Source organism: Argopecten irradians, chromosome 6 (assembly GCF_041381155.1).
Source record: "Argopecten irradians isolate NY chromosome 6, Ai_NY, whole genome shotgun sequence".
Taxonomy (NCBI): domain Eukaryota; kingdom Metazoa; phylum Mollusca; class Bivalvia; order Pectinida; family Pectinidae; genus Argopecten; species Argopecten irradians.
This window is the reverse complement of record NC_091139.1, coordinates 27,487,400-27,513,682: the sequence shown is the minus strand read 5'-3', so window position 1 is coordinate 27,513,682 and position 26,283 is coordinate 27,487,400. Positions and strand designations below refer to the sequence as shown.

At 34.1% G+C, this 26,283-nt stretch overlaps 2 protein-coding genes across 9 annotated transcripts in view; one reads left to right on the top strand and one right to left on the bottom strand.

The window, feature by feature from the left end:
• Positions 1 to 3,466, bottom strand: part of LOC138325504 (F-BAR domain only protein 2-like) — a 42,881-nt gene extending 39,415 nt beyond the window's left edge. For all 6 annotated transcript variants that reach the window (XM_069271201.1, XM_069271203.1, XM_069271207.1 and 3 more), the window contains exons 1-3: positions 3,373 to 3,466; positions 540 to 631; positions 49 to 123 (exon numbers count right to left, since the gene is read on the bottom strand). In XM_069271201.1, coding sequence (XP_069127302.1) covers positions 49 to 123; positions 540 to 631; positions 3,373 to 3,399 — 194 coding nt within the window. In that variant the 5' untranslated portion in view covers positions 3,400 to 3,466. The remainder of the gene's footprint in view (positions 1 to 48; positions 124 to 539; positions 632 to 3,372) is intronic.
• Positions 3,467 to 13,476: 10,010 nt separating this feature from the next.
• LOC138325502 (solute carrier family 4 member 11-like) overlaps positions 13,477 to 26,283 on the top strand; it is a 110,079-nt gene continuing 97,272 nt past the window's right edge. The window contains exon 1 of one of the 3 annotated variants that reach the window (XM_069271199.1): positions 13,477 to 13,644. The gene's annotated coding sequence lies outside the window, so the exon portion shown is untranslated. Of the gene's footprint in view, positions 13,645 to 21,065; positions 21,176 to 24,978; positions 25,084 to 26,283 lie in introns of those variants that run through there. The other 2 variants (XM_069271200.1, XM_069271198.1) reach the window with 2 other exon arrangements.

Genomic DNA, 26,283 nt, shown 5'->3' with positions numbered 1-26,283 from the left:
TATTGAACAAAATGGATTTGAGATGTACGTGTTTATGAAAATACTTACCCGACTGGGGTACTGGCAGCCGCTGTCCTGGCAAGCTTGTTAAGGAGTGTGCTATAGCTCTCTTCCACCTTACAGCTGTCAAGTACATAAGACGTCATTTAGATAAAGAAATAAATGATTTCAACTTTCTTTCCTCAAAAAGGATAAATAACAAAGGGGTTGTGCTGTGTGTTCCATAAACAGGGTCCTTTTCAGATAAAATGGGTTCCCCTAATATAAAATTTGGAATGAAGTTTAAGAAAAAAAAAGTTTTTTTTTCTTAAATTTTCTATGCATATAAAGAATATGGGAACAGAGTACCAGAAATGATATCACCTTCTGATTGACTTTTCAGTCAGAAGGTGATATATCTTCCGCTACAATAGTAGCTAGGGGATTGAGTAAATACAAACCCTGAAACAGTATACCAAAACTTACATTTTCTACATTTATCTTTGCAATGGCTATTTACCTCATCCATGTATATATAATATATGCTATATATTAAATACCTTTCCCTAAGGAAATCAATGAACTCTTTTGATGCCGTTTGGCCATGTTTCATATTATGGTACAACACGAAAAATCCATTGTTCTTCTCTCCCTGGAAAATGAAAATAAAAATATTTATTTACAAATACAAATATATTTCATATATTATATTATGTTTTGTAGAATAGAAATATTTTGTTCCAAACAACAATCTGCATTTAATTGCATGGCTGATAAATATTATATACACTTAATATAAATCGGACCAATCAATATCAAGTTTTAAAAGGAAGTGGTAAATGAGGCTGACATTAAATAATACATTCCAAAACAGTAGATTGTTGAATATTTGTATTGGTACATTTTGAGATACATATTTGAAAAAAAAAAAATATATATATATATATTACAGTGGAACCTCTCGAAACCGATCATGGTCGGTGCATATAATTTCTGCCGGTTTAGAGAGGGTTCGGTTTGGAGAAGTGAACCGAATACCGATCATCCCGATCCGGATTTAATCGATCGGAAGTCGTTTTTTACATTAGTGCACCGCATGTATGCCTAGTGTTCGTTAAAACCGACCGATATTGATTGTTAATGTGAATGTTATCACAAAAGAGAGAATCATACGTTTAAAAGGAATGGATTACAGCAAACTTGACTTTGTTACCGCTTATAAACGTAGTTTAGTTAGTTAGTTGCGTGAATGTTCTTGGGGATGTTCTCGTCTGCAACCTACATACGACCGATCGCTTCCGGTTACGTCAAGAATCAAATTATATGGTCTAATTACACGATGATCAGTCGATGCCGGTCATTATATGACATAGTCATTTTCTAAAACAATACATGGCTTCGGCTTCTTCATACAGATAATTTACGTTATCCGACAACTACATATGTAAATAAAAAAAAACCTGTGTGATTTGAATACGAAACTTTCTCTTTATTACTAGCTCTGCTTGTTTTCCTACAGTAAACAAACCGCGTGCACATGGTAGACCTTCGTTAGATATCTAAACAATAGGATAAATAATTACACCACCATCTCGGGTATAATTACCGTGTACCTATAGCTTCACATCTGTATACATGCATATGCCCAAGGACATGGCATGCAACAACTATGGTACAGGTACATGTGTATTTCACGGTCGGTTGATCAGACCTCAATGCAATCTATCGGTGTCGCTCAGGTAAGGCCGGTTTTCAGAAGTGTATTTTAGTTACATTTGACTATTCCGATCTCAAAATCGGTCCGGTATTCGGAATTGGGAGGGATCGGTTTTAGGAAGTTTTATATACTATTAATAAAGAGAAATTCATTCCGTACATGACATCCATGTTCGGTTTCTAGAGGTGATCGGTTTTGAGAAGGTTCGGTTTTGGGAGTTTTCACTGTATATACATCCTTCTGTTTATAAATTTATAATTTCAAAGTGAAGAAATGAATGACTTAAAAGTCTAGTCATTCAAATTGCAGGTAGAATAAGATAGTGGTGATCATGACTAGTGGAATGTTGACTACGCATGTGAACCTATACATTATTTATTCTTTATTATTGAAATGTATTCTTCTTTAGTTTGTCACCATCCGTCAATAGTGACGATTATAGGCGAGTGGTACGGCTCAGTGGCGTGGGGGAAGGGGTTATAGATAGTGCATTTTTTTTCTGGTGCTGGAATAGATAGGTTAAAAACATGATAAAAATAAGGTGTTTATTTGTGGGTGGGGGGTTCAAGTGCTACATTGTTTATGTTTGCCTTGAAGCCATCCAGTGTAGTGTTTTGTACTATTGCCACAATCAAAGGTTCACTGTACATGTATGTATCACAATTAATTATTTTTGATGTGGTTTAATATTCGTTGTTAATTTTGTATATATATCTTAATGTTGTAATTTATATGTGAGTCGATCATCATTTAAGCCTAACCTGGGTAGCTTTAATTCACCAGGAACCTGAAGAATAATTCATTAGCTATGCATGGTAGCCACTCAGATCAGCAAACATGCATGTATGACTCAGCAGAGCTTTTTCTCACTGCTTTGGAAATGGGGCCTGTGGCTTTGAATTTGAGAAAATTGAGCGCCAAAACCACGATTTGGGAAAATTATCAAATATGAAATAAAGCATAACAAATAAGATTTTTTTATTTCTAGTGTAGTTTATAATATACTTTTTTGAAGCCAAATCACAAATACGTAAAGCCTTAACCATCTAAGTTTATGCGACATCTTTGGATAGTTTTCAAGAAACTTTGATTTTGGGAAATTTTAAGGTTGAATTGGGAAAATTTTTAGGGGTTTTGACATGGGGAATGGGGACGATTTTCGGCCCCAAATCATGCTGAAAAACGCCCTGTATGTGCTCACTTGTGGAGTGCTGTTGTCATTATGAGGTGTATTTTAAAATGAAGACCACTACTTGAACTGTGTGGCTAGCCAAAAATTTGAATAAGTGACCCAGACTTGAGAGCAATGTCATGTTACCTATTTGGGGCATGTTTGTTTTGAATCCAGACAACCTCTGGGTACTGGTTCAAAATATTGTTACAAAACGGGAAATAAAAATCACACATGTATATAATTAAGGTTAAGAATGACTTATTATTACAGGCAGATTTAATTTCTTATATCCATCGCTTTATTATGTGGCCGGTTTTAACTCGGGAAACTCTTGCAAGCTGACAGTCGCGTTCACCTCAATCGCCACACCGACACTTGACAGGGCGAGGGTACACCCCCTTTTTCAAATGCGGAAGATTTGCGATTGCAAAAATCGACAGTTAAACTAACAGCTTGGTAGATGAGATATACGACCACTTATCTGAAAACACAAATGCCATACCCAAAAGTGATCTGCAAATGTTGTCATCCTGGACTTATTAAAATCATCTGGAGAGATACAGAAAATGGCGATTTATTTTGATGTAGTGCACATGCGCAATGAAGACTCAAAATAAGGTTAGCGAAACGCTTGTAAACCATTGGACTTTCCACGCGGAACGTGGCAGTGGTTTACCTTGGCTAAAGCAGGAGGTTAATTTCCGCGAAAAGTTTGAAGGGGGCACGTGTTCAGGTAAACAATAATGCCAAACACTAAAATGTACCAATCCGGTTAATTTTTACAGGCCATATTGAAAAAAAAACAACATTAGTCATGTGATAATAAAAGTTAAAGCCAGCGCAAACGAAACAAGTTGAAACTGATGTGAAAGAAGAAAATTAGCAATTTTTTAAGACGTTCTATCAGAAACATATATACATAGAGATTGGAAACTCCTTCTTTGTCTATGTTGACAGGCAGAGGGACCTCCGGTTTATAGTCATTTTGCCTTGGCTAACTTCTTTTAAGTGTATTCTTTTAAACATGATATTTTTGATATCAACACAAAGTTTAAACATTATATCATGGTTTGATGTGACCAGTTTTCCCGATTAATGTTATTTAATATGATATTTGAAAGCACGAAAATAAGCAAATTTACCTGGTTTTTCGAAAATCAGGCATTCAAAACCGGAAGGGCGTTTTTTTTAATTAATAAATAAGTTAAAACATTACTTTTTCTATCCAAAATCGTACTCAAACCATCTGCAAATTACTGAACTTTTACAACATATCAAAGGTATTCATTTATATTCAACTATTTAAGGGTTTATCTAAAAACCCTTAAGTACATACAATGTACAGAAGTAGGCCTACATCTGCAGATGTAAATTTTGAGGAGTTGTCAATCTCTATGTATAACTGTTTTCTGTTCTATGACATGATGATTGTAAAATGTCCAAAAATGTCTATTCAAATCGAATATATATGTCTTCTTGTGTGAATGTTGTTTATTTGTTTGCTTTAAAAGTAACTTGTTTATTTAAATTGTTTTAGAAACATCTATTTAGATACAATGTATATGTTTTTGATTGTTTGCATGATTGAAGAATACAATTACACTGTAGTATTAGCAGTGGTTAGTGCACATTGACATATTTAACCTATTTTTTAGACCCTCAGATTAAAATTCAGTTTTAATATGTATAAAGTAGCTAATTATATAAGCTAGGGCTTAGAACTTATAATTAACAATGATTTTTTTACGTTTTACATTCTTTATTTCAGACAGTTAATTGGTGTCCATGAATTAATTGATTTGATAATTTATAAACCTGAATAGTGAAATAAATGTAGTCAATCTCATCTGTGAAGTCTATATTTGTTCTTCATGCTTTTATGTATATATTTTACAGATGACAATAAGAAGTTAAATACAATATACTTAAAGATGTTCAATCGCTGACAAATGGTAATTTTTCACTATCAAAAACAGGAGCAGACAATTTAGTATTTTTCTTCAGTTACAAAAGTCACTTACTTTACACCATTACCACCATAGAAAAGTTAGAGCTTCTAAGGCGAAATTTAAATTATTTTATATTATTTTTTGTGTTATTTAGACATATATATACACGATTTAACACCAATTGTTCAAATAATGAATATCATTTATGCTCTGTCGACGGTGGAGCATCTTTAAAGATGCTCTACCGCTGACAAATGGTATTTTTTCACTATCAAAAACAGGAGCAGACGATTAAGTATTTTTCTTCAGTTACAAAAGTTATCTCATTTACACCATTACCACCATTGAAAAGTTTGAGCTTCTAATTTTACTTCAAGTTGAAAATATAAAAAATAATTAATTGCATCCGAAAAAATCCGTGGCACTATATCCTATTTGAAATGAAGTATTGATTGTGCCTGCACCAAAGGCAAAGTAAATTATCTTATATTATTTTTTGTGTTAATTAGACATATATATACACGATTTAACACCAATTGTTCAAATGATGAATATCATTTATGCTCTGTCGGCGGTGGAGTATCTTTAAATGTAACGATACTGCAGCTGGTGCACATGTATGAAACATCTTTTTTTCTTCAAGTTTATTTTCAAGATTGAGATATGAAAATCTCATATTTATTGACCACACTTAGACATGTAACAAGACGATTACCTTAGCCAGGCTTTATTTTACCCTTCAAAATTCAAGCTCTAAGTACTAGCAAAAAAGAGTTGCTTCCCCTTAACTGCATATACATGGATACTTCCCCAGCAACACTAACCAGCAAAATTGAACTGGAATTCACTTCAGTTAGTATAGTGTCAGAATGGGGTGGTTTTACAGCCTATAATATAAGTATGCATTTATATGGCTAGCATCATGAAAGATGACATTGAAATTGTACACACTAGCTAGGATTGATAATACCAAGAGGCTGAAAGTTGGAAAAGAAACATGAATAATGTGGATACAATTGGCATTATAGGCTATAGGAAGACCTGCAAACGTGTAAAAGAAGAGGAGAAAATGACAGAATGGGGTTCAAACCCGGAGCTGTGAACACTAGCCCAATCATAGTTACTGTTGTAGCAGAAAAGATATCACCATCTGACTGGAAAAGTCCGGGTTTTTTCCCGCTACAACAGTAGCTCGACCAATTAATGCTCTACTGATTTAAGCTAACTTGTCACCAATGGTTGACTCAGTCCAATTCTGCTACACTCCTCATTCCTAAATTCCTTAATCATAGCCTGAAGATGCAACTTAACTTATAACATTTAGTAGGTAGTCATGCACCCAAAGCTTGAAACAGGGGTTGGCAATCTTCCCATTAAATAGCAGGAAAGAAAATGCAGCAGCGACCAGACAGGAATTTGAACCTGGGACCTCTGAACACTAGCTGGATGTTCTATCGATTGAGATATGTGGTCATATGGCCATGCAGTTCAATTCTGCTACAAATGATGTTTATTTAGGTGTCCTTGTGAGCATATACACTGGCCATTTTCCGTATGGTAAATTTATTAGGAGACATTGACAAACTATGTATGACTATGTTTGACTTTGGTAAAGACAATAAGTATGAAAACAGACTTAACATCAGAAAGGAGACATAATTATGATATGCAGTACTTTTTTTAAAGATGCTCCACCACTGACAAATAGTATTTTTTCTCAATAAAAAACAAGAGCAGACAAATTAGCTTTCTTTAGAAACAAAAGTTACTTACTTTACACCATTACCACCATTAGAATGTTTGAGCTTCTAGTTTTATTTCAAGACGAAAATATCAAAAAACAATTAATTGCATCCCGAAAAAATTCTGTGGCACTATGTTCTTTATGGAATGAAGTACTGATTGCACATGCACCAAAAGCAAAACAAATTATTTTATATTTTTTTGTTTTGTTTATTAAACATATGTATACATGATTAAACACCAATTATTGTTCAAATGAAGAGTATTATTTATGATTTGTCGACGGCGGAGCATCTTTAAAAAAAACCTAAATAGATAGAAATAGGCACTTGTTTACAAGATAACTTTTAAGTTTGGTATAAACGGTTTAGATTTTGAAGTGTGAAATCAATAATGTAAATGTCTACCAAATTGTGAATAGGAGTACACGAATGTACATGTAATAAAAAAAATAATTATTGATATTTTGAAAGGAGCTATTGAAAGTATTTACTTGGTTGACCTTTAGAAATTTGACTTTGCAAATTAATTGACCTTGAGGATGGAGATGTGGAAAGGAGACATTGAAAATATTCATAATGTTGGTAAATTATAGGAAAAAGGAATTGAAATGAAATCATGAATGAAATATTTAAAGAAGATAAAAATAGATTTAAAGTTATATGTGCCATAACTGGGCGAAAATTTTGACATGTAATTTTTTCTTCAGTAATCTATTGAAAAATATAAGCTGTGGAAATCAATCAAATGGCTTCAGAAACCTTATAAACGTTCGTCAAAACACACAGAAATATGTACTGTAAAATTGTTGTTTTCTATGCCTTATTTATGTTTAGATGGAAACATACTTGCTGAAATCACTTTACAATTACTAACAATACTGTAAAAATGTGTAATAAAGTTGAAGACTACAATTTGGCTTCATGGTCTGACAGCTGTATGTATAAATGTACCCATTTCACTTCACTATAGATGTAAATATGATGATTTTTTGCAGAACTGCCAAAAATCACTTTCAGCTCTTATTTGTACTTGTAGAAAATTAAAACATATGCATTGAAAGTTCTGTAATCAACATGTTGGTAATTTTTGTGATGAGTGACATATTAAAAACTCTTCTTGATTCATGGGAATGAACAATACAGCACATATAACTTTAATTTTGACATTTGAAATTAGCTTGTAGTGAGAGCATGGTCATGAAATGATTTAATCAAGGACTAAGTAACAATATACTAAATAGCTAATTACAGTGTAAATAAAAACTATGAAGACATTTTTTGTACCATAATTAGTTTTGTTAGCCCACCATCATCAGATGGTGGGCTATTCAAATCGTCTTGTGTCCGGGTCTGTCGTCCACCATCCGTCGACCGTCCGTCGTCCGTCCGTGAACAATGCTTGTTATCGATATTTCTTGTAAACTACTGAAGGGATTTTGTTCAAACTTAAGATGGAGGGTACCCTTGGTCCCTTGTTGTGCCATACAGATTTTGAGGCTGATCGGAAAAACAAGATGGCTGCCTAGCAGCCATCTTGGATTTTGGCAGTTGAAGTCTGTTATCACTATTTCTTAAGAACTACATAGGGATTTTGTTCAAACTTCACATGAAGGGTCCTCTTGGTCCATATTTGTGCCATACCGATTTTGAGGCTGATTGGAAAAACAAGATGGCCGCCAGGCAGCCATCCTTGATTTTGGCAGTTGAAGTTTGTTATCGCTATTTCTTGAGAACTACTGAAGGGATTTTGTTCAAACTTCACATAGATGGTTCCCTTGGTCCCTTGTGTGCCATACAGATTTTTTGGCTGATTCGAAAAACAAGATGGCCACCAGGCATCCATCTTGGATTTTGGCTGTTGAAGTTAATGATATTTCTTGAGAATTACTGAAGGGATTTTGTTCAAATTTCACATGGAGGATCCCATTGGTCCCTAGTTGTGCCATACAAATTTTGAGGCTGATCAGAAAAACAAGATGGCCGCCAGACAGCAATCTTGGATTTTGGCAGATGAACTTGGTTATCGCTATTTCTTAAGAACTCAAGATGGGATTTGGTTCAAACTTTACATGTAGAGTCCCTTTAGTCCCTTCTTGTGCAAAGCAGATTTTGAGGCTGATCAATAAAACAGATGGGCGCCAGCCAGCCATCTTGGATTTTGGCAATTTAAGTCTGTTATTGCTATTTTTTTGAGATTTAATAAAGGGATTTTGTTCAAACTTCACATGTAGGGTCCTCTTGATCCCTAGTTATGCCATACAGATTTTGAGGCTGATTGGAAAAACAAGATGGCCTCCAGGCAGCCATCTTGGATTTTAGCTGTTGAAGTTTGTTATCAATATTTCTTGAGAATTACTGAAGGGATTTTGTTCAAACTTCACATGGATGGTTCCCATGGTCCCTTGTTTTGCCATACAGATTTTGTGGCTGATCTGAAAAACAAGATGGCTACCAGGCATCCATCTTGGATTTGATATTTATCGCTATTTGTCTGCAATTACTGAAGGGATATCTATCATATTTCATGCATAGTTTCCCCTTGGGCTTTAGTTGTGTATAGTACATTTGGGACTGATTGGTCAACAAGATGGTCAACCTGTCGCTATTTTGGATCTCACCGCTGATTCTCAGAAAGCAATAAAGCGATCTGTCTTAAATGTCCTATGTTGTATATTTGAAAAAGTTTGAAAAGTAGGGAAAAGATCCATCTTTCCATTGTCAGACATAGATCATTCTATGGTGGGCACCAAGATCCCTCTGGGATCTCTTGTTAATCTAATCAATGCCCTCTTTGAACCCAATCTAACACCACCCTGACTGCTAATTACGAAGAACATCTAACAATGCAGGAGAAGATATCAATGTAACTGCTTATGAAATGAGACAGTTAGACATGCTAAGACAAAAGAAAGTTGGATAGGAATCTAGATGGCGGGGCAATCAGACTTGTCAGATCAGTCAATCAAAATGCTGGTGTGATTTTTTGGGACCAAGTGAGAGTGATCTCCCTAACACCTAACAATGAAGGGCGTTACTTTGCATGTAATGTATTTAATTATACAGACACAATGGCCAATAGTTGACATTAAGATAAATGATAGTATCTTATCCCACAGACTTTACAGGCGGCTACTGACGAAATCCGCAGTTCTATAGATCGTCATTAGCTTCCTTACAGCATCGCCTGATGGCATCTGTCATCCACTGTCATCTGATTAATACAATGAGTCTCCATAATGATAGCCCAAGTTCTAGTTAGTGAACGTCATCTGATAAAGATTAACTGTAATGTGAGTCCCGTCTGACCTAGACTGAGGTGTTTCTTCAGAACACCATACTGGCCATAAGAGTATGTCCTTTCATGATTTCTTTTATGATTTGGGTCTGTTTTCCTGACCTAGAAATGAAGGGTTAGGGTTAAGGGACTCTGTGACAAACTGGTCAAAGTTTAGCATTATTCTACAAGTCAACTATAACCCTCCACCTCTGCGGTGGGTTGAGTGTTCATAATCTATGTCAGATAGTTACTAGATACTGACCATAGGGTGGTGATTTTTCTCCTGGTACTTTGCCTCTTTTCACCTACTCAGTGACAAGTACACAGGTAAAATATACATTAAAATCTATCAATTACCCATAACATTGTATGAACTGGTACTGATTACCCCTACAAATATTTGTATTATGTAAACCATTGTCATTATGACTGCTTCCATCTAGAAATAAAATTAAAAGTAATTTAGTAAAATCGGAAGAATTTAAGTCATGCTCAAGAGTCTGCATCAACTGTGCTCTTGTTTCAGATAGATAATTGCACAATTGCTACTTAAGTAGCTTGTCATCGATTTAACTTTCAACTGTAACATATCAATTTTACGGTCATTTGACCCAAAGGGTCAGGATGACCTATTGTTATCATGCATCATCTGTTGTCGCGCGCAAGCTAGGTCACAAGGGTCAAAAAGACTAATATCTTTAAACGACTTTTTGTAAATAACTCTTAGTCCTAGAGACTGTATATTGGATTTGTAGTATGGTGGGGATCAAAGAACCTTCATTCATGGTCTAATTCATCAAATATGTCTGAAACTGAACTTTTTCTAATGAAATAGTTCTTTTGTATTGCCTTAATTGTTTACCACTACTATATTCTTTGAGGTGGTGTATTGTGCCAATAGTCAGATGACTGTTAAGGCCCATGGGCCTTTTGTTTCAACATATATTTCTATTAAGTTTGGGTTCGCACAGAGGTCAGAATTGTACCCCTCGCTTCTCAAAAGTGCAAGTGCAATGTTATCCACCCTCTCTAACAATTAGTTGGACTGCTGCACTGCCTTACTACACAGGTAAAAGTTCCACACATAAAGGACATGTGAGAAATGCATGATTTTCATGTGAAATTTTCATGCGTGGATGAGCTGAAAAGAGTACACCCTTCATCATGTGTGAAATCATATGAATATCATACAAATGTATCTCAAGCATAAATTTCTACATGCTTAAATTATGTGTATAGCCACATATGATTTTGTGAATCATTCGTATCACATGTATAGTGCACATGTTTATTATGTCAGATGTAAATCATGCGTATCCATATGCATGTGAATAAGAAGAAAAGTGACATACATGTTTATCATATGTAAATTTATTTTCTTACATTTTACACATGTAATTAAATTACCTAAATGTAAAATGCAAAAAAGTGCACATTAAATTTTGTAAATCATATGCCCATGTCTAGACAATTTTATCACCAGATAAAAGTCTTGAATTGTTTTAGAACTTCTCTAGAAATGTGATTTATATAATCAGTATGAAATACAATTATAAGTCAAATGTCAAATCTCATATTATGTTGAAATGTAGTTAATAAATAGACAAAAACTCGTCAGACAAGACTTACGAAAATGATTCATTTTGGTTTTAATATACAGATACATTGTAAAACATAATCTATGAGTCCTGTTTAACATATCTAACATTTCTTAACTTAATTGTCAGTCTATAACTGTGGCACATTACTAGTAATAAGCTTTCAATTATCTATGCATTTTGTCTTTGTATATCACTACTAAGATGAGCTTTTGAAGTCTATTTCCTGTCTTCCAGTTGATATCAATGTTCGATCTTTTATTGTGGGATAAAAACCCTTTTTCCAACAAGGCTTGTCATCTTTTTCCAAATGTTGATTTTTTTTTTCAAATTTCCTTTCCAAATTTAGCTGCTTTTTTAATAAATTCCAGTTCAAGTTGAAAATTGGTCAACATCTATTAAAGAGGCTATGGGACATAACAGTGATACAAGATTACAGTAAATGACCTAAAATCCTTAAAAAACTTCTTAATCTACAATTTATTATAGGCCTAAAAAACTTAATTGGTACTGGGTCTAGGAGATGTTTGGCTACCAATTTGTTCAAATAATGACATTGACCTTTATGCAAGATCACAGTGATATAATTGGATGACTTTTTCAATATCTAAAAGTCTTTAGGTATGCTATTATACCTGTAGCATGCTAGGAGGAAAGGCTACCAAATTATTTACAATGAATATGTGTGACCTTCATCCAAGCTAGGTTACAAAAACCTAAGAGGCATAGAAACTTTATATCTTATTATTTGAATGGTCTCAAATAAATAGCCTTGGTCTTCATTTGGGGTCCCAAACCTAAAAAGCTTCATAAAGACTTCTTCTCATTAACTAAGAAGTTTGTTCAACTTATAAACCTTTACCTTTATTTAAGGTCATAGTGGTCAAATTAATAACCAACTTCGCCGGGTGAGTGATTCCAGTGTGTGAATTGATTGGTACAATTCACGTTAACTTTTCCTTTTAGAATGTTTGATGAATATTTATTTTAGATCAATAGGAGATCAGGATTAAACAAATGCCTTATATTTTGTCTCCTGTATTAAAGGGACAATTCGCTCAGGCTAATTCTTTTACATTACCAAGAAGCAAAATATGGCATAAATGTATTGTTCTACATTTCTTATGAAACATATAACATAAAATATTGACAAATTCCACGTCATTGTTTAGTATTTCAATTAATATCGTTGAAATATCAAATCGTTGATCAATACGATTAAGTAGGTACAATATGGCCGCTGTACCCATGCATGAGCCAAAGTCACGCACGTTAAGCAAATAAACTACATAACCACCGAGAAGGTGATGAAATGTTTTTTAGACAAGACAATTCACCTAATAAGGTAAACACACTACTGTCAGAGCGATTTGAGCAGTTCTAGACAAAAGTTGCATTATTCTACGAGCAAGGGACAGGGTTCGGCATACAAGAAGTTCGACCACAATGTGTAATGGCGGACAGCGAGCGAGTTTGAACATCTACACACATGTCACAACCATGGGCTTTTCAGGCATATCACAGTAAAACCGACTGATGTAATTTCCATTAGAACTGGTTTTTTCCGAAATATGTACAAATTTTAATGTTCTCATAGACTGAATTGTCCCTTTAAGTAAATGAAGAGTATGCTAGCTACCATATACAACCAAATACAACCAAATAAGTGCCCAAGGTATTTAAGATAATTGAAAAATTGTAAGGATGCTTAATAAGACGATATTATTGCAAAGCAAAGTACAAACCTATATACAGTTTTGATAGTTTGGGTCTGTATTTATGCACGAGAAATTTGAATCGAGGACAAAAAGTGGGAGGGGTGCTTTTAGGGACACAGGCGCTTATTGGGTCGAATACGGTAATTAAAGCTAAGTGGTAATGTTCTTGCACTGATTTTCACATGCAGTGAGGCCAACAACTCTTGGCATTTGACCTTACATTAATTCTCCTATATTTATGTGATTTTAGAGCCTATCCCAATACAAACAAATATATATAAGCAGTATTCTTGTCATTTGTAGCTCCTCAGAGAATCAGTGTGAATTAGAGGAAATGGTATCAAGGATGACAAGAGTTGATAAATGGTATCTGACTGGTAGATGTGACCAAAGAGGCATTTTACCGCTCCATCCAGGCCTAGACTGGCTATGTGTGGACAGATCAACACTAGCACCTTAGGAACGCAACTAAATATATCTCAGTCAGGTAAGTCTTATCCTTATTACTTTAGTTATGTATCTTTAGTTATTAACATTTTGGTGTCTTTTTTTTTTTTTTCGTGGAACTTTCAATAATATTGAGTTACCCCCAAAATGTTGTTGTTTGGTTGTCAATATTTAGGTTACAACCTTTTCTTGAGACTTTACTCCTCGAGACTGTAGTCTTTAGATCGGCTACAATGGCATTTTAATTTTGTATTTGATTGATGGACCTTAACGTTGCGGTTAATTGACATAATTGCAGTCTTCAAAAAATTATATGACTCTTTTTTTTTATTGAAATGTTGGAATATTGTAGCATCAGAAATATAATATTTTCATATAAAATATAGAAATTTGGAAAAAAATGTATATTAAATATATACTTTAAAGAAATAATTTGATATGATGGTGGATGTTTTAAATCTAGTTGCCAGTACAGAACCTACAGGAACATGGGTTGTCTCCCTTGAATTTAATTTATGAAGTTAATGTGTTAGTAACTTTATAGATGCATACAACAGGTTTTGTCGGTCCATATTTATGGTTTTAAAATGTAATAATCTAATGTGTTTCATTTAAAAATTCTACAAACTATTCAAATTATAGCATCTGTGTTCTTGTGTAATGATGTGTAGCAGTGCCTGTAGATCTCCTGGGATATAGGTTATTCAATTGACTGTTCGACATTAGCTGCGACATTAGCTGCACAAGGCATGGCAAATATACTGTCCTATGATGGGTCAATTGGTGGCTTGTTCTACTGGTGCTTGCGGTACGCGCGTCGTAATTCCTTGTCTTTCTAGGCATTTTTCTGCTCCTCGTACATACAATGTTTAGTCACTGTGTCGCGATTGACTTTTCTCATTATTAATATTTGGATTAAAGTAAACTCAGGAGCTATTGAACCAGTATATGTAGAGGTGTAGGTTTATTGTTTAGGAAGTAGATATTATTGGATACAGGAAACAGGAATCGTTGTCCATACAAATAGTTGATTATCAAAAGTCACACAAATGTCCGCTGTGTAACCCTTGACCTATATAGTTGTTACAGCCTCCCAAAGTCCTAACCAACTAACTCGGTGTAACGCTATGGCACTTGACTTGTTAATAGAAATTTACAATAGATAAAAACATGGCTATTATAATCTCAAATATTTTTTATAACTCTGAAGAAAAAGGTTGGCATCACTGCCTAACACAATTGGGTATTGACCGCTCGAGTGCAACACGTGCATTGTACATTCAGACTGCTATGACATTTGCTCCGACATGGGGAGATTGGAATAGGTACATGCATGTGCATACATGGGACGTGTCTTAATTTCATCCCGCGATCAGTGAATTCTGACCTGGTGATCTACTATCTGCTCATTATGATGCTTTTTTTTAATAGGGAGGAAGGAATGTTTGTGACTAAATTAGTTCATTAGTTCTTTTGTTTTTTTTACCTTAAGCCCTAAGCTTTTTCGAGAACTCTCTTTCACAAAATGACAAAAAGAGAAGCAAAACAAATACCGGTATTCTCTATCAAAAATTGACAAAAAGAGGAGCAATACAAAGTTCTGGATTACCATATATATACATCAGTTTTAATTTATAGTTATCAATATGTTGGTTGTATAACCGTGTCATTCATTTTAATTTCTCCAGTAGTGTATATCAGTATCTTTACTTCAGTGGGTATAGTATCTCTGTGCTTTTAATTTCTCCAGTAGTGTATATCAGTATCTTTACTTCAGTGGGTATAGTATCTCTGTGTTTTTAATTTCTCCAGTAGTGTATATCAGTATCTTTACTTCAGTGGGTATAGTATCTCTGTGCTTTTAATTTCTCCAGTAGTGTATATCAGTATCTTTACTTCAGTGGGTATAGTATCTCTGTGCTTTTAATTTCTCCAGTAGTGTATATCAGTATCTTTACTTCAGTGGGTATAGTATCTCTGTGTTTTTAATTTCTCCAGTAGTGTATATCAGTATCTTTACTTCAGTGGGTATAGTATCTCTGTGTTTTTAATTTCTCCAGTAGTGTATATCAGTATCTTTACTTCAGTGGGTATAGTATCTCTGTGCTTTTAATTTCTCCAGTAGTGTATATCAGTATCTTTACTTCAGTGGGTATAGTATCTCTGTGCTTTTAATTTCTCCAGTAGTGTATATCAGTATCTTTACTTCAGTGGGTATAGTATCTCTGTGCTTTTAATTTCTCCAGTAGTGTATATCAGTATCTTTACTTCAGTGGGTATAGTATCTCTGTGTTTTAATTTCTCCATAGTAGTGTATATCAGTATCTTTACTTCAGTGGGTATAGTATCTCTGTGTTTTTAATTTCTCCAGTAGTGTATATCAGTATCTTTACTTCAGTGGGTATAGTATCTCTGTGTTTTTAATTTCTCCAGTAGTGTATATCAGTATCTTTACTTCAGTGGGTATAGTATCTCTGTGCTTTTAATTTCTCCAGTAGTGTATATCAGTATCTTTACTTCAGTGGGTATAGTATCTCTGTGCTTTTAATTTCTCCAGTAGTGTATATCAGTATCTTTACTTCAGTGGGTATAGTATCTCTGTGCTTTTAATTTCTCCAGTAGTATGTATATCAGTATTTTACTTCAGTGGGTATAGTATCTCTGTGTTTTTAATTTCTCCAGTAGTGTATATCAGTATCTTTACTTCAGGGGTATAGTATCTCTGTGTTTTTAATTTCTCCAGTAGTGTATATCAGTATCTTTACTTCAGTGGGTATAGTATCTCTGTGCTTTTAATTTCTCCAGTAGTGTATATCAGTATCTTTACTTCAGTGGGTATAGTATCTCTGTGCTTTTAATTTCTCCAGTAGTGTATATCAGTATCTTTACTTCAGTGGGTATAGTATCTCTGTGTTTTTAATTTCTCCAGTAGTGTATATCAGTATCTTTACTTCAGTGGGTATAGTATCTCTGTGCTTTTAATTTCTCCAGTAGTGTATATCAGTATCTTTACTTCAGTGGGTATAGTATCTCTGTGTTTTAATTTCTCCAGTAGTGTATATCAGTATCTTTACTTCAGTGGGTATAGTATCTCTGTGCTTTTAATTTTCTCCAGTAGTGTATATCAGTATCTTTACTTCAGTGGGTATAGTATCTCTGTGCTTTTAATTTCTCCAGTAGTGTATATCAGTATCTTTACTTCAGTGGGTATAGTATCTCTGTGCTTTTAATTTCTCCAGTAGTGTATATCAGTATCTTTACTTCAGTGGGTATAGTATCTCTGTGTTTTTAATTTCTCCAGTAGTGTATATCAGTATCTTTACTTCAGTGGGTATAGTATCTCTGTGCTTTATGACATATTTTAAGCTCCTGTAAGTAAGGATTTCAGGTCTTAGTTATTTTCATTGATGAAGGGAGATAACTGACAAATGTTACTTTAAATGAAGGGAGATAACTGACAAATGTCACTGGTTCAGAAATATTAATGGATTTAGTTGTAAATTAAGTTGACAGAACAGACACCCTGCAGAGCTGATCTGAACAAGAAGCAGCATTACAATACTTTAGATAAATAATTCAGAACAGTATAGTTTGATAACTTAGAGGTTAAGTGTAGGTCAACAAGATAGTGTTATGTGTACTGGGGAATATGCAGGGTCTTAAAACATTTTATGGGTGCTATTTAGCTTGATATTTAAAGATGACTTATTCCATTTTGTTATTCTTCAGTAAATACTTAAGCTGCGGCAGCCGAATGGTTAAAGTGTCCCCGACATATTACCACTAGCTCTCCATATCTCTGGATCATGAGTTTGAATCTCATGTGAGACAGTTGCTGGGTACTGACCATAGGCTGGTGGCTTTTCTCCAGGTTTTCCGGATTTCATCCTGTTACCTCTTCGTAGACACCATAGTTAGCTGGTTCCAGCTAGTTGTGGCACGTTTCATTCGTTTACTAGATTGTTGTCCGGTTGTGCCATATAAAAATTGGGGTAAAACTTACATGGTACTGATTTCCAGTGAGTATTCAGTTGGTTTTTAAATGAGTTTAGAGTAGGGGCTTCTACCTCCTAAACCTGGCATGTATATCATTATATCCACTCCGAATGTTAATAGGATGTTTAATAAATGAAAAATAAACCAATTAATAAATACTGACATCTTATCATGCAGTTAGGAGCTATTATATGGTACTTTAAATGGTTATTATAGGATAAGTATTTGGATATTGAAAATACTTAATGTATCGAACATAAAAGATCTGTAGATGTCTGTTGGTGTTGCCCATCTTCTGGCTAGGATTGGGTTCGGCAGCAATTAAACTACCTTCAGACATAAAGCTCTAGCATATGACATGAAATTGTGAACCACACAGTTTTATTAAGTCAGTTAATGGAGCAATATGGAACTGATCAGAAAAGGTATCAGGGTTATATGTACATGATAGGTGAAGAGGCAATACAGAAATGGTAACCAAAATGAATGACCATGTTATGGAGATACATGTCTCTTTCTCTAACAACCACATCAATCACTAGATTACAGGGTTAAATGAAAGAATCAATAACCATCGACCTGTAACCACGACTTGATAGCAACCTTATATCTCACTAGCAATTCTGGTTTATTTGGTTAATTAATAAAGGTCATTCTGTTAAGTAAAACATCAGATTATTGGGATTCTGGAAAGACTGTACTTGCCTTACTGACAGTAATCCACATATTCAGGACACCAGTCCCCGAGACACTCAGAACATTGTGGCATTGCTAATTAACCAATGTCATTATGACTAATAAAATGTTGTTTGGATTCTAGCAAGACCATATATACCCAGTAGATAAATGCAGGACCCCAACCCTTGGCACCCTCACACCATTTAAAACATGTGATGCCACCCTTGGCACCCTCACACCATTTAAAACATGTGATGCCACCCTTGGCACCCTCACACCATTTAAAACATGTGATGCCATCTATTTTGTTTGTGGGGGGGGGGGGGGAGGATACTGGAATCGGGTTGTCTGTCCATCTGTATGTTGGAAGACACAACTTTGTCTGGCGAACTCTTTCTAAAGTGCTAGAGAGATTTTGATAAAATTTGGTAAACAGAACCCTGAAATAAACCGGAATTGAGTAAACTGTACAAGTTCTGCAATGTCCCCTATCAATGAGTTATTATTAAATTTGTGCAGCGGGGGGTTTATTTGTCTGTAGTTGCTGCTGTTCTTTAACTCAAAGATTAAAGGACAATTACCTGTAACTATTCTATATAGAGAGCAACCAACTAAATGATTTTACATAGACCACAGTGTTAAACTTTGTTTAAATTTTGTACTGTATTATTAAAACAAAGGAATATTAGTTAGCTGTTGTGTTCTATAATTAAAGTCTAGGTTCTCATATAACACTAAATAGAAAAAAAAGTTTGGGTCCTTCTGCTCAAACTCCAACCAGGGTAGCTTTATTGAAATCAGGCGCATTTTGCACTAAAAAATCCTGAAATTCTAATGCTTTTACCTATTCATTATCAAAGTTGATATTTTGAACCTAAATCTCAATATGAATTTCCAAATTCATATCATGGTTATCTAGGAATAATTACCTGTCAGAAAACATTTTTACTTTTGAAATTCATAATTAGCCAGCCAATCAGCGGCCGGGTTAAAATTCTATCCTTGGCTCAATCTTGTATACACAGGGGCCATTTCGAAGGTCTTTTTTTTATTTAGTTGGTTGATCCCTATAAAGGTACTATCATGATAAAAATCCATAGGGCAGGCAATGCCCAATATCTTTGCAGTTTGTCGTAAATATCGCATCACTGTAATATTCGCAGGTACTTTATTTGGGGCCGTTGTGACAGAGTAGTTAAGATGTCACAACATATTACCACAAACCTTCAACCTCTGGGTCATAAGTTCGAATCTCATGTGGGGCAGTTGCCAGGCACTGACTGGTGGTCGGTGGTTTTTCTCCGGGTACTCCGGCTTACCTCCACCATCAAACCTGGTACGTCCTTGCAGGACCCTGGCTGTTGATAGACTGTAAAACTAAACACTTAATTTGTGCTGAAAATGCTGGGGGGAAAAAAACCAAATTCTACCAGTGTATTTTTTGCCTAAACAATTTTGGAAAAAATTATGTTCAGTGAGTTCCAAAATAGATTTACGAAAGTTTGCTATTTCTGAACAATTCTGTAAATCACCGAAGAATTTGGCACTCTATAATGAAGAAACAACAATATCTTTTTAAATCATGCACTTTGTCTTTTTTTCTTTAATATTGGCTACAAAATAATGAATGATGTGTCATAAAGCTGCTTGTTGTCTGATAAAATTACTCATTGGCCTACCATTCATCAGCTTTCAGAAGTATTAAGAAGATAAATCAATCGGGTAGCCTTAATTATGACCTCCATATTTGTGATTTATTATTTTACTTATCTATCTGAATTAACCAGACAGGTATTTTTAGATTGGGTTATACCAGCACTACAGATATATCACCGACCTGCGATAAGGGACGATTACCTGCCTGGCTTACGTCTCATCAGTAATCCAGGTAGATCTATCTTGTGTTTTATGACGGCAGTGAAGCGCGGGCGAAATTTTATATTGAGTGATGTATAATAAAGTTAAACAAACTGGAGCTTTGTAGTGTTTGCAGATCAATATTAGCAGTGTAACACCATCAAAAGTATTCAGAGCAAGCTAAGTAGTGTCTTGTGGTGAAAGTGTCTGTGGTCTTTGATTGGTTAAGATGTCCTGACATTTTAACATTAGATCAATGTCCTGATGCTCTACCAATTGAGCTACCTGTTCATCGATGATCGACCCAGTCCAAGTCTGCTACATTCTTCCCTCCTTTCTTCCAAGTCTTTGCCCCCAAAGACGGGGCAAAACAACATGCAAGTTCAGATATCCTCAACTAAGTGTACTCTGATGCTTGAAACAAGGGTTGACAACTGGGATTTGAACCGGGGACTGCTGAACACTAGGGGGATGTCTTACCGATTGACCTACCTGGTCACCTATGATCATCTAAGTTAAAAAAAAATTGTTTGGGTTTTCATACATTATTATGGGGAATGCTTTTTATGATTCCTTTACGGAAATCCGAAAAGCATTTTGAAATATTAATCAATCCAAATTCTTATGATAAGTTATAAAGAAAGCTTATTTTCTGAACTTGTGTTTCCGATTTCAAGAAATGACTCTGCTTATCTTTACACGTAACTCAAGTTCATTTGCAAACTAGGACACACTAGATCTTTACAACTGCTTTAGGAAAGGAGTTGGCAATTCTGTAACAAATTGATAAGACTTTATGATTGACGGTGTCGGACATACTAAAGTAATTGACCCTAAAATTTATCTTTGTCAGTACGTAGGTAAACAGAGCAAACTCAAGTTTTTAGATAACACCAACCGTAAAACACATTGAGAGACTACCGTACCTGTGGGATCTGTGGAAATACCCTGGTGTTATTGGATTACCGGTGGGAATCGTTTTTTCTAGTTATCAGGGATTATACCTGTCTTGGAGGAGCTGACAGAGATTGATAAATAAGGTCAGTTTTTCAATACTCATAAAGTGATTGTGTAATTGTTACGTGTAAAACACATTTAATTCAGCTTCAACTCCAACTCCACTGATTCATGCATCTTTTCGTCTGCATAGTTTAACACTTTTATTCTACAGATGCTTACAATTATCAATATTTTAAAGACACTGCCACCTTCAAGTATTTGAACCTTTTTCAATACAGTTTCCATTGTGCTCTTTTCTGACATTCTTATGGAAGACGAAAAGAACAAAAGCAATTTACCTGCCAGGAGAGATTTAATTATGCCTCAGCCATTTAATTTGGCAGTACATGCACATCATGTACACAATATGTGCATGTGTAGGTTTCCCATGTCTGTCCTGTCGTGTCATTTCACATGCGAGCGAGGGCTTTTATGTTTTTAACATATTTGCATTAAAATCTTGGATAGGACGAAGCATCTGTTGGAGGTTTGTGATTTTGAAAGTTTTATTTCTGTTGAGCATTTACTAAGTACTGAATAATTTGGTCAATGTTTTTCTTGATCAGAAATTAATTGACTTTTTTAGCCATCCTAGACTGGTTTTTTTTCCACAGTTCTCAAACCTTTCCATTTACACATTATGATAACTTTTCTTTTGATCATTGTGCTGATTGGTTAGTTGTATACATCAGGTAATAACATACTAATGTTGTCATGACATAATATTGTGAACTGTACAGTGAATCTCTGTTTTGGAAATACCTGTCTTATTTTCTTTGATGAAGGTTGGTGTACTAAAATAGCCATCAGAAACAATCTGGAATCCTTGGTGTTAAGTTTTTGGAGTCCCTATTGGTCAAGTTCAACACCATTTTACCTGTATAAAGCAGACATGGGATTTTCCACTAATTTAGTTGAATTCAGTTATTATTGTCTTGAAATCTGAAATTATTGAGGTCGTAAATGATGCCTTAAATAATGAAAAAAAAAACACAAAAAAACTTATAATAGATTTGGAGAGTTTAACCACTTTTGTCAAATGTTTACCTATTTTTTCTTGATGCAAAGTCATGCTTTATATAAAGACCACTTGGCTATACAGACCAATTTCTTTGTCATTTTCAGCTTCTTAGACAGGTTAAACTTAAATTTTAAACTTTGGTGTCGACTAATTGAAGTCTAAAATAGATATTCCATAGATGGGGCTAAAACTCCAAAATGATCCAAAATTTAAAGACAAGCAAATTTACTACGGTACCCCATACCAATTATCTTGGTCTAAAGCACTTAACAACCCAGGTTTCTTTCAACTTTCAACAACAGAGTAAAATTTATGTGTCTAGGTTGGTAGAAAGAGTATAACAGATCAGAAAAGTTGAACATAAAACAAAGAAAGTTGAAATCAAATATATCATTGACATTTAGCTACGACATGGCTTGTCCTTGGTGACTTATCGTTTCCAGGTAGACGGAATCCATTACAGATTTTATGGATTTTAGGAAATTTTTATGTGACATTTATATCTCGAATTTTACAGTTATAAACATGTTTGGTTGTCATGACATTTAAAATAAAGATCATCTTGTCATATCATTGATATGCAGTAAATCGTTTAGGCATTTTGATAAAAGGCAGTCAAGGTTGCTGAGAGTTGATAAGAAACTCATATGACTATGTAATGAAATGAACAGTTGTACCATGACTTGTACATTTGAAGAAATCTACCATGAAGTTTGATATGTAATATGAATCTACTTCTTACCATGGGACTGCTTGTAAGGTCTAAAGTGCTTGCTTGGGATAATTATGTTGTGTGAAAGTCGAAAGTTCAAGGCCACTGCTACTGAAAAGTGAAATTTTATTTCTGTAAAATATTTCCAGTTTTCTAGTCAAGCTCAAACTTCATGAGATGCTCATTTACTCAAAGTGTATGGTCTTTTCTATTGAATTCCATGAATACATGTATTTGGATTGCCATGTTCTTGCACTTTTTCTAGTTTAAGGAATCTAAAAGGATGTTTGCTGACAACACATCTGCATCTTGTGATGTTTTATACAAAACTTGTTATGACCATGAAAATGAATAAGAAAGTAGTCATCAGCTTTTAACTTATATTTTTTTCAGCTTATAGTTGGAAGATGTTGTGACCTTTGACATATATACTTGCAATAGATTTTAGAATTTTATTTCATACATGATAAAAAGTATCATGATAAGTTATTGCGGTAATTCCTAATGTAAATAAATCTTTCATAATTTTCCAATGTCTTTATCAGTATCAAAATTAATTAAGGCATATTGTGACCTAGATCTGCATATCTAAAATATCAAGGTGTATGGGACCTAGATCTGCATATCTGAAACATCAAAGTGTATGGTGACCTTGAGAAAGTCTTTTGTAAGCAGTGAGAGTATCACAATATTTAGCTTTACATGTGTCATACCAGTGTTGGTAGGCACTTCTCGCTGACCTTTGCTGCAATTACTGCAACATATAGCATCGAGATAAGGCCTGACAGGGGGAGATAACACTCAACTCTGCATTGTAGAAAAGCAAATAATGTTGGTAGAAAGATTGATTAGGGTGATCAGAGTGTTAATGCTATTAAAGGAAAGAGCAAGATAGGACGAGTAATAGACAAATCTATCTACCTGTACATGGAATCATTGATATAGGTGTGATTTAGTGGGCAGTTTAGATCTGATACCTATCATGGGTCTTTTATATCTAAACCGAGATTAAAGTTAAAATTAGATGTTGTAAATATTTTTCGTTTCGATACCGCAGTCTGTTTGATCTTTCTATTACTGACCAGTAGTAGCTGTATAGGTTGTGAATTGCCTCTCTTGACCAACTTTTTAACTTTCTCTGGATTTGTTTGGGATATAAACTGACTGTAGGGATTTGTGATATTGGCAGTCCCAGATTCTGACATGGGAATTTCCAAGTTACATAATAGGTTTTAGAATTCAGGCTTGCATATCTCATACTTTTGGCAAACAAAATACATTGAACCTGCATAATTGCACAAGTAAAATGAACTGTTAGCACCCAGTTTAATATATACATGCATCAATTCTTTAGCTCAAAATGCATTACAGAAGTTAAGTAAAATTTCAAAAGTTTTGAAGGTTAGTAAGAATAAAAATGGGTTCTAGTCATTTCCACAGTCGCCATTTGTTCTGAAAAGAAACTTGAGTGATATACTGCCATCATGTCCTGGAAAATCAGTCATATGATATTTGTGGAATTCTAAGTATATTGTGAAAACATTTCCCAGCGTGCTGATGTTACAATAGGAATAGATCAATATTTCTACTGTCACCATAGCTGTATATTTTATAAACATGATTGAGACAAAAGAAGCTTTCTCTTAGAAATTGGCTATATAATGGATTCCTTTCAGATTTTAAAACAGTTAGAAATGTTTCTATTCAAACAATTAGAATGAACAATAATAGTGCATTGCAGAATTATTTTTTATCATAAAATGACCTAAAATGATTGTAGCATTTGTATACAGATATCAAAAATTGAAATATGGCATGGTTAGCAAAATTATTTTGGTGTGATTGAGACAATGTGAAATGATCATGCTACAAATATAAAAATGTAAAGATTGCATATTGAGCAAAATGACTCAAATGGTTGAGGGCAGGTAACATCACAGTAATGTGATGCTAATATCAGAATAGGAGCATGGCACACTTTGTCTTTTCATGAGACCATGAGACCTAGCCAGACCCAGTGATAGTGTAAGGGGTACGTATGTCCTTATCAGGTGTGTCAGCATTATAGGGGATAGATTAGCTCCCTTAGTCAATGAAGATAAGGGGACACGCTTAGGACAAATCCGTACAGATATACCCAAGTCATTCTACTGGCTGGACCTATCGTCTCTCATTCACATTTGATAATTTCTATAAACTTGTGCATTTCTATCAAGGTAAGATGATTGATTTTAAAATTCTGCAATTATTGATTTATATCTTTTAAAGAAAGAACATATTCATATTGATTTTTCAAAATTTGTGTCAGATCTGAAAAATGAAACATATGTAAGTTATAGAATATCTTTTAGGAAAATGAATAGAATATCTTTTAGGTATATAGATAGAATATCTTTCAAAATAAATAGAATATCTTTCAGAAAAAAATATCTAGAATATCTTTCAGGAAAATATAAAGAATATCTTTCAAAATGAATAGAATATCTTTCAGAAAAATTAATAGAATGTATGACACAGTTAATAGAATGTATGTCAGGAAAATAAATAGAATATTTTTCAAAATAAATAGAATATCTTTCAAAATAAATAGAATATCAAAATAAATAGAATAAATTTCTAATAGAATAACTTTCAAAATAAATAGAATATCTGTCAGGTAAAAAAATGAATAAATTTCAGGAAAATAAATAGAATATCTTTCAGGAAAATAAATTCTTGCATAACAGACCTTCAATGTAATTTTCCAATATTTATTTCTATTATTTGCTATGACTCATTATGAAATACATTAGTTTTTAATATCATGCTCAAACTTTATTACATTTAATCTCATAAAACCCACAAATTTTGCTCCTTGAAATGAAAACCTGAAATTTGATTCCATGAGATTAGGATCAATGACATCTGACAGCTATTTGTTATTTTCCCTGTATGTTGATCAACTGGTCTAGCTCCAGATATTTGATTTGACTGTTATTGATCATATTTTGTTTTGTACTTTCCTGACAACCGCTGGATAAGATAAAGAAATGAAGAATAATATTTCTGTGAAGAAATTGATTGTTTTAATATGTGCGACTATGGTATGAATCAATATCAGCAGATGTTGTGTCAAGCTTGGAAAATCCCTTGTATATTTTAGTGTACAACTGTATTGTATTTATTCTAATGGCTTAGAAAATCCCCTGTATATTTTAGCATTTTGTACATACAGGTAACTCAAAACAGTTTTTGCTTTAGCTAGCAATACCTTACTGATGTCAAATGAAAAAAAAAAACATTTCCTGTTACATGGCAAAACACAACTTTTGATCTTGTGCCTAAAGTGAAAATATAAAAGGCTAAAACATTTTTTATAGACATATTTAATTTGTATCTCTTTCGTCAGCTTTGTAGATATTACCTACCTGTGACAA